This window comes from Oryzias melastigma, linkage group LG16 (genome assembly GCF_002922805.2).
Source record: "Oryzias melastigma strain HK-1 linkage group LG16, ASM292280v2, whole genome shotgun sequence".
Classification (NCBI taxonomy): Eukaryota; Metazoa; Chordata; class Actinopteri; order Beloniformes; family Adrianichthyidae; genus Oryzias; species Oryzias melastigma.
In genome coordinates, this window is record NC_050527.1 from 9,235,960 (window position 1) to 9,245,904 (window position 9,945).

Below are 9,945 nucleotides of genomic sequence, written 5' to 3' on the forward strand. Positions count from 1 at the left end.
CCCTCCTCGATTTTCTGGTCTTCCGCCCGCCTGCAGCGCAAACGCCACCAGGCACCCCCCAGAGGGAGCTGTCCGGTGCTGAAGTTGCATTTCCTTCCACTGAGCAGGCAGAGGACAGGCGCGCGCGCACGCTCGAGCTAAAAAAAACTGAACATTCCCTCAACTCTCCCATCGGATCTGGACCTTCCCCGCGCGCTTCCAAGACAATCTTCCCGCCGCTCTGCTCTGTGTTTTTGTTTTAACGGAGCCATCAGCACGCTGGCCAGGCCGTCGGCGCTCGGCTGTGAGTGTGTGTGCCGCCGCGATCGCGAGAGTGTGTGCTGTTGCGTTTGAGTGTGTGCGCGCCCAACACCATGCCAAGGTCTTTCCTGGTGAAAAAGGTGAAATTGGATGATTTCTCCAACGGGGCGGACTTGGAGAACGCCTACCGGCACCGGACGGACCTCAGCCTGCGGCTCCACGACAAAGGTAGGTCAGACTGCTCACACTGAGAGGACTAACAGGTGTCTCGGAAACCAATCGATCCCTGAGAGGAGGAAGAGGAGGAGGAGGAGGCGTGCTTGGGAAATAAACTGAAACAAAGAGGTGGATTTACCTGTTGAAGGGGGTTCGAATTCCCCTCCAGTGCGCAACGAGAACCTTTGTTTTCTCTTGGATCTCTCTGCAAACATTTTCATTCTAAATGATGTAGAATTTGTGTCTGCATACATTTTGGTTGATCAACAGTCATCCGCTCTGCGTCAGACGCACGGATGGCTTTTACTTTTAGCCAACGCATCAAATATCTGCTTCACTGAAGCAGCTACTATTGGAAAACATGAAAGTAGGGGGACAAACTGCACTAAGCACAAACTGAGAGCTTTCGAGGGCGGAATGAGATCAGCCAAGACAATAATCAGATCCCCCCCTGAAACATTAAGCCTCAATTTGAACCCCCCTCTGATGGCTGTGGGTTTATAATCCAAGATTATTTATGATGCCTCCCTCCAGCTTCATTGATGCTTCCATTAAAGTTGGTAAATCACGTGTTGAGCCAAATCAAAGGCGTTTTTGATTTAATTTTAGGATCACATCAAACTGGAACCTTCTCCCAACCCAAGAGAGGAGATGATAATAAAAGTTCTTGCTTTTATGACAGACCATTGAATGCACCACCATCAGTTTGATCAGAAAACACAAACCTGACTATTTTAAGATTGTTCCTCTGACGTTTAAGTCCACCACAGGGGGAGAGAGGCTTGTTATCTCTAACAATTTACTCTGCAAAAGCCATCCAGCGATGATATGCAGCGTATCAGCCTGACCCATCAGGGACTGATTCCCACACGCTGCGCTTCATCATTTTTTTTCGCTCACCGTCCAGGTGTTCCTGCTCCACTTCTGCAGTGTTGGCACATTTCTTGCCCTAGAAGGCTCCACATGAGCATAAATGCTTCAGTCTGCGTGCATGCAATTAAAAAAGAGCACGAAACAGGAGAATAATTTACACACATCAAATATGTTTTATTTTTGTATGAATAGAATGCATTCATATTTTTTAAAAAAGAGTTCTTTTTGGTGCACCTGTGCGCCACTGAAGTCGCTGCTGTGCCGCTACCTGCCTGTCATTGACCTGTCGCTGCATACCAACACGTGTTTTCAGTGCTAATCTCTGCAGGAGAGGAGGAAAAAAAAAAGAAAGAAAGGGAAAAGGGGAGCTGTCAGTGGGCTGCTCCTGATGTCGAGGTTAACGAGCACTGCCAGGTTTGACACGCGATCTGCCGCCTCAGCAGCACCGTGAACGCAGCCTGTCCCGGCCACCTTTTGTCTCCTTCACTAGCATCTGATGTTAACAGCATCATGCAGCGCAGACGACTCAGTCCTACAAACACACACAACAAATCCTGGAAAAACTGCATCTCAAATGAGTGTTACAGACACTTTTACACATGGACTTGTTTTGTTTTTCTTCTTTTTCATAAAAGCAATAATTAAAAATGCAACTGTTTATTTAAAAAAAATTCCGGAATGAAAGAAAAAGATGCCACTACAGCATTACAGGTTGTTGCCATGGATGTTTGTTGAATGTGCTTGCACGTATTCAGTCCCACAGATCAAAACAAACAATATTTCTGACACACTTTTACATTCTGCTACACTGATGATGGCATTCCATAGCTAGTCCGTTTATGAATGTCTTAGCATTTTAATTACCAAAAGCAAAATATTTGCATTTTTTTCATAATTTCACTAAATTGTGTCTTAAGAAAACACCCTTTTGTTTGTGCTCACACTCTTGCATAAAAGCATTCTGCAAAATGCTGAAAAGAGGAGAACAAAACTGCACTGCAGTGAGGGAGTGTGCGGTGGATCACTGTGGTTTGGGCTTGCCCTGCTCTGATCTGCCCATGCTGCTGCTCAAACGCTAAATCAGCTTTTTTTTTTCCCTTTCCAAGTTCAGGGTCTGCAGGGAAGCATTTCAAATGAAACTCCGAATGGAAAAATCTATCGCTGAATTATTCTTGAATACATTTTCCCACCTGTAACAACCAGGAACAGAGACAGATGCTGTGTTTTTGGAGACGCCACGTTACATTTCAACAGATGTTTCAAACTTGTTAAGAGCAGCAGCTGTTGCTGGTGTTTTCCACACCTCCCTTCAAACTCAAGGTGGATTACAGCAGCACCTGGACAAGATGGATATGGGAGAACTGCAGCTGTCAGACTGTACTTTGGGCACACAGTTGTTTCGCTGTGCATCAGTTATCAATATGTGAGCATAGGAGGAGAGGAAGTGGGAGGAGGGTAACTTTGTGACCAAAATATGTTCGACTCCACTGTGGCAGATGGGGATGAATCCAGTTAACGTCGTCAGATATGTGGTTTTTTATTAATTTTCCTGTCACATTATGGATCAAAAGATTAAAAAAAATAATGTTTTTTCTTGTTGCTTCACAGCATATATTTTACTTTTGACAATTCACAATTTGCATGTCTTTAAATACTTTCAAAAAGTAATATTTTATTCTGAATTTACACGATCATTGAATCAGTGTTATCAGATGAGAGAATTCACTAAAACAAAGTTATCTTAGCCTAAAAGGCAAAACTGAGCACTTTTTTTTTAACTTCACAGTCATATTTTTTACTCATTTCTTGCTTTAATTAGACATACACTATAATATTATTTTTCTTCTGACATAATAGAAATGAGTTGTTCCACTTCTTTGTTGTTTTCAACCTAATTAGTGAACTAATTAGATGAATACCAGATGTAAAAAGGACATTTCGCGAGAAATCAGACTATATAAAACTTGAAAAGAATAAAACTTCCATTCAAAAAGCTTTGTATAACCAGTAATGTTTAATTAGTTTAAAACTGTTGGATGAAATATATAAAATGCCTTTTTTTTGTAATCCTGTAGAGACTTGATTTCACCAGTCAGAGTGCAGTAACAACAGTTTAAGACAGGGGTGTCAAACTCAATCACAAAAGGGGCCAAATCCACAATATACCCACAGGATAAACATTTATTAAATACTCTAAAACTAAAGTTTTTAATCTTTAAACCGTAACTTTTTAACATAATAATGAACTAGATGTATAACATTATCTGCAACAATGCTAGTGTGAATGCTGTAAGCTGAATTTGGCCGCTGAAGATGCTGAAATTGATAGCTAAAAACGTTGAAGCTGATAGATGAAAACCCTGAAGTTAATAACTGAAAAAGCTGAAGGTGATAGCCAACTAAAATATGAGCTAACTTAGATTAGCCAAAACAGCTGCTATTTTAGCTAAATTATCAGGTGACCTGTAAAATAGCCTAAAAAATCTTAGTAAATGCTTAAATAGTCCAAAAAGCCAGCAGAATTCCAATTTATAAAACTTTAAAACTGTAACTTTAACATAAATATGAAAAATGAAAAGGCAGGAATATTATTCCAAAATAAATCAACTTAACCCTTAAATAACTTTCAATATTTTACTCTTCATAAAGATATATTTTGTCAAAATTATAGATGGTAGAAATAAGCGCAAGATATCATCGAGCCATTAATAACAATAAAATAAAATGTCCCAGAGGGTCGGATCCAGCCCCTGGGCCTTGACTTTGAAACATGTGATTTAAGGGCAACAGAATTCTACATATAAATGTTTTGTTATTCTTGTCATCAATTCATCACTAAGAACACACAAAAAACTAAATTATGCTAGAAGACATGTCAGAAATAAAGGCTGTGCTAATACTAAGGCTTGGTTTCACTGTCATAATTCCTGATTTTTTAAACATTTGGAATATATTTACATTTATTTTTATTAATTTCTATTTGAAAGCAACTTTTATGAACAAAAACTAATCGATAAATTGAAACTCCTACTTTGGGACATATCTAACATCAGTTTTTCTGCCAGAAAAAATACCAAAAATGAAAACATGAATGTTTTTTTTATTAGGTATTCATATTATATCAATTACTTTATTTAATTAAAGCCTTTCCCTTGTCAAAATTAATCATTTTTGACAACTTGTGTGCATTCTTATCTGCAGTTTGTTATAACACAGTAGCAAATAACAAAATAAGGCCATCTTTTGAAGTATTTTTCACTCTTCTGCCAGGTTTTACATCCTGACTTTCACTGCACCTTTTATATCTTACGCTGTCCTCTTTTCCTCCTTCAGGTGGCTACATCAGTGACTACATCAGCCCTGTCGTGTATGACGGAGAGAGTGATGGTGGCATCAAGGTGCCCTCTCCTGATCCCCTCTATGATGGTATCCACAGCGACTACGGCGCTCCTGACTCAGAGTCTCCCGAGAGTCCCAGCTCCGAGATCACGGATGGCTACATCAACGGAGACACTGCAGTGAGCGAGGGTTACACAGTCGATGCCTTCTTCATCACCGATGGCCGCTCAAGAAGAAAAGCTCTCGGCAGCCCCCGGAGCCTCCAGAGGCACACCTGCAACGAGTGCGGCAAAACCTACGCCACGTCTTCCAACCTGAGTCGGCACAAACAGACACACCGCTCGCTGGACAGCAAGCTGGCGAAGAAGTGCCCGACCTGCGGGAAAGTGTACGTGTCCATGCCCGCCATGGCCATGCACCTGCTCACTCACGACCTCAAGCACAAGTGTGACGTGTGCGGGAAAGCCTTCAGCCGACCGTGGCTCTTACAAGGTCACATGCGCTCGCACACAGGCGAGAAGCCGTTCGGCTGCGCCCACTGCGGGAAGGCTTTTGCGGACCGCTCGAACCTGCGCGCTCACATGCAGACTCACTCGGCCTTCAAGCACTTCAAGTGCAAACGCTGCAACAAGACCTTTGCGCTGAAGAGTTACCTGAACAAGCACTACGAATCTGCCTGCTTCAAAGGCCCCTTCTCCCCTCTCGGCCCCCTAGATGCATGACAGCTTCAAAAAGATCAAACAACTGACAAAAGTGCAGACATGAAGTACCATTATCCTTAAAGACTGTAACGCAGACAGTATATTTTTGGGTCGGAGAACGACCTCGCTTCCTCGTCCTCAACCCTTTTCCCTTCACTTCCGCCCCAACACACTTTTCCTCGGAGCCTCTTGATGACGAACATAATGAAGATAGCACAATTTTTTTCCTCCTTGAGATTTGCCCACTTAAGGATTTAACTGATCGACGCATGCACTTCGTCAAAAACTCTTGACCTCTTCTTCCTCGGCCTGTTTCAGGATAGAGACATTAATACTAACAAAGCTTCCTCTCGGCATCTAGATTTAGTACGACAGCGTATTTTTCGGGGGGGAGGGACATTGATGATGAGAATGACAAGAAAGACTTTAGTGAGCCTATAGCTACTAGTTTTCTCTCTGCACTGAAATGTGGTGAGTTTTTCATTCAGAGTTTTCCTTTTTGAGGGAAATGGGGGGGTATAGTTGTAATAATAATATTGATAATGTTAATAATGATGCTCTGCTGCACCAAGTGACCATTATCCCCTCCACTATTGAGGTAAACTTATTTATTTGTTTATTTATTTATTTATTTATCTATTTATTTATTTGATTTTGTCAGTTATATTTTTATATGTGATTTGATACTTATTAATTTGCACTTTATGTTGTCTACATGTGTGTTGGATAAATGCCAAGCTCTTTTTAACCACTACAGGCCAAAGCATAAGTCACTTTTTTTTTTAAATACTTCTTTTTTTTTGGAATACGTTGTTTATTTGTTTGTGTTTTTTATATATTAACATTGTTGCATGCAAAAAAAGAATAATAATATTAATAATAACAATGAAACCTATGCCAACATCATAAAAAAAGCTTATGATTTTTTGCCAAATTACTATAGATAGAACCCGAGGGCAATATTTTTTTCTCTTGGAGCCTCCATAGGACTCTTCAAAAGCAATAATCACCTAATGCATGGTATTTTATGATGAAGTTATGAAGTATTACCTACTACTGTATAGCAGTTTTAAAAATCAGGTATGTCTTCACCTATAGTCATAAACAGAAAAATACTAATATTACAGACATCAGGGAACATGCCAATGTAGTGTTAGAGCAACAAAAAGAAAAATCCCGTTTTTCCTCTCTTGTTATGCACTGCCTGCCTCTTAGTGAGTAGAACCGTTTAGGATGTAGGCTAGAGAGGCTGGGATCAGCTACCTGCTGGGTGTGATGCCTCTTATAGGACAACTAGTGTGTCACCCTGAGAGACCTCTTTACACTAACATCAAGAAAAACTACGGGGAAAACAAAAGAGCGCCTCACTCGGAGGCTCAAATTGGACTTAATCAGGAGTAATCACTGACGTAGAAAGGTGGAGCTTAAATATGTTGCTTTTCACATCATGAATATCACGCCTACTCTATTGTATTGATCTGCAGTTTGCAAACAACGAGGGAAAATAATTTGCAGGTGACTGTAAGCAAGCTTCCAATAGAAAACCAAGGTGAAGTTTGGTGCATTGCTGAAGTTGGACCGAGGTCAACTTTGACTGCAATGCATTATTCAACAATCCCTCCAGAGCACTTCCATAGTATAAAGCGTGCAATCTCCAGCATGCACTTTGGCTGGATGATTACAGTTGAGCTGTTACAGTCCCTAACAGAGGCAACATGTCACTCAGCCCTGATTATTCTGCAGCAGGTTCAGTTCATCCCCTCTGGGCCAACTATAGGCTATGAGTGAATTACCTACAGATGGGTTAACTCTAATGAGCCCCTAACTCACAGATGACTAGTTATCTAGGTAGTCAACAGTGGTGTTGCTGAACCCAGTTCTCTGCAGCTCAGAAACCCCCACAGATTCATGGAGCTCCCAAGAGACAAACCCAGGACACGCTAATCACTAGGTGCTTCTTTTATTTTAGTTTATATTATGAAACTGTAAAGAACCATTTTTAATAATGTATGTGCGAGAGTGCATGAGTGCACATGCAAGCACACCGTGCCTGCTGATGAGCCATTTGGAATCACAGAATCCGTCCGCTGTCAAGCTTTTGCAATGACAACCTTTGACAGAAGACAGTGTTTTTCCTCAGAATGAAGGTTTTGACTGATTTATGTCCACGTTTTGTTTGGGTTATGACACAGCACAATTATAGGGACACTGTTCATGTACAATGATGGACCAGCTTCACATCAAAGGCATCTGCAACAATGAAGTCTCGGAGTGTAGGTTTGATTAAACAAACAAAAAAATAATAAAAAATGAACATTTTTACAGAGATTTTTTTTAAATCTTATCTGGTTTATTACTAAAACAAAGCATTATCTATTATATTTCTTCTGAACATGTAGGTTAAACTTCACTGCAGTTAAATATTGCACAATGAGACAAAGATAATACACAAAAATGACATTACAATTACAACTTTGAGCAGTAAAACAGCAGTTGCAGTGTCTTATGGGTATTTTGTCCATCATCAAGCTGAAAGGTCAGCGAGTCTGTTTGCATGTGTCTGTCTCTGGGTGAGCTCCAGGTCTGGCCTCCTTAAGCACTTCCATCATTCTCATCTCCACCTTAAAGAAAGTAGCACAATGAAACTAACTAGAATTCAGGTAGAGAAGAACTGAAACCTTCTACTAGCTTGACCTCTCTTCTTCTTCTTCTTCTTCTTTTTGTTTTTGTATTTCCAAGTTAAAGAATGATGATAACCTAATTAATCGTTTATTGGGGGGAAAAAAATCCTTTGGACTAAGATGTTTTTACTGCTGTATAGCGAAATCTGACACACCTTATCTCAGGAGGTTTGGACCTCTGGTGCAGAGGGAGGACCTCCTGTCTTTTTTGAGCCAGTATTCAGAAAATGTAAGCACAATGAACACAAAGCATTTTGTGGCACTTCATAATAAAGAATAATCTTAACCAACCAAGGCAATTTGTTGAAGTGTTATTTTGTCATTTCTCAGTCATTAGAGGATACAATCACTTAAAAAAAAGGAATACGAGGGCTTTTTAAAAAAAAGTTTTAAAGGGCAATCACTGCTACTATGGTAAGTTTATCTCTAGATTTAAAAAAAGCCTTAGTTCATATGTGAAACAGGAAAAAAAAACTTTTACTCTTGAGTAAACAGCATTTTCTTTGCTTTAACTTTGTCAATATTGTATGTTTAAACAGGAGATTGACTGAAATCAATTCCTGGAATCCTTGTTTGGATTCCTTAAGCAGCCAGGATGGTTAAATACTGCAGCCTGATAATGTCATCCCAGGGATTAAACAGTGGTCAGGTGTGTTTAAATGAACTGAAAGCTGTGTTTGAAGTGAATGTAATGACCTTATTTATGGAAGAAGTCTGGAACGCTTGTCCGGATCAGTGCACAGAAGTACCAGACTCATTATTTCATACAACTAAAATGTTTAGTTTTCATCCCTATGTGATAAAAGCAGAAAAATGTGGAATTAACAGACCAGGCTAGTGTGTTTTCTAGAGTTTCAAGGCAACAACTGTCTTCATTCACATCATGCCTTCCCCTTTTTTAAAGACATGAATCATTTAAACTCTTAAAGGGCTTCCAAAATGTAAAATATATCAGTCTTGTTCTGTGAAAGCTCCTCTGACGTGCACAGACAGTCTCTGAGGGTGTGCTGTGGTCTCCGTCTGCACTTTCTTTTGGCTACTTGGAGTTGGGGCCTTGCCAGATTCGTCTTGTTCCAGGACGTTCTTTGGACATTCAATCAGATAGACATCCAGGGGTTTTGTTGTCAATGCTTCTTTTGTCGATCCTCGATCACTCCCTGTGCAGCCGGCGCAATGTTCTGCTGCAGAGACTGCTGTGTCACTGGGAGTGGGTGTTTGCTCCACGAAGACCTGATGTTAATAGCTGTAATTTGCATTGTAAAAAGGTGCATTAGTGAGATCCATGTAATCTGCTGCTGGTTTTTACTGATGTGGGTGATCAGAAGGGTGTTCTTAAGATGGAAAAAAAGGTGTGAGCAGAAAACAAGCTCACGTGTCCGTGTTTTATGAGCATTTATCATCAGATTGAATAGTCAGGACTTTAATTTGTGGAATTAGATCCTCATCACCCAAAACATGGATTTTCTTTTATGTGTAAAGAGCTCACAGGGGTGGGTGAGTGTTGATGGAAGCTTCTGTTAAACCCAATTTAATTGCTTTGGACGCCACACACGACTATATTGGTTTGAGGAACATTTTACACTCCCAGACTGAGATGGGACAACTGGGAGAGGGAGTGCCACCATCACAACTTCCCAAAGCAAATTCCTTCCTAATTGGTATGTGATTAATTAACAGGAAAGTTATGATTTTTAGGCCTTATTCAGACCTCTTATTGAGTGTTTAATCATAAAATTGATGGCTGACTTTATTAGTTCCTTTCTATCATCTCTGGATTACTGGACATGCACCGGAAATCCTTGTTTATCTCATATTTGTTTAAGATTCATACATTTATTTAAACCCAACTTGTTACTCTTTGCAGCAAAAAGAGGACAATTGACCCTTTTTCAAAA

General features: G+C 40.3%; 1 protein-coding gene across 1 annotated transcript; it reads left to right on the plus strand.

Annotated features, from left to right (window-relative positions):
• Nucleotides 1-8,344, plus strand: LOC112144030 (transcriptional repressor scratch 1). The gene is made up of 2 exons (XM_024268337.1): nucleotides 1-468; nucleotides 4,663-8,344. Exons 1-2 carry the CDS (start codon nucleotides 354-356, stop codon nucleotides 5,388-5,390), a joined length of 843 nt encoding a protein of 280 aa, XP_024124105.1. The 5' UTR covers nucleotides 1-353; the 3' UTR covers nucleotides 5,391-8,344.
• Nucleotides 8,345-9,945: the final 1,601 nt, after the last annotated feature.

Excerpts from the sequence above, each read along its gene's own strand:
- LOC112144030 (XM_024268337.1), top strand. The coding sequence starts at position 354 with ATGCCAAGGTCTTTCCTGGTGAAAAAGGTGAAATTGGATGATTTCTCC. Across the intron at positions 469-4,662 it reads CCTGCGGCTCCACGACAAAG|GTGGCTACATCAGTGACTAC; the intron begins GTAGGTCAGACT and ends TTCCTCCTTCAG.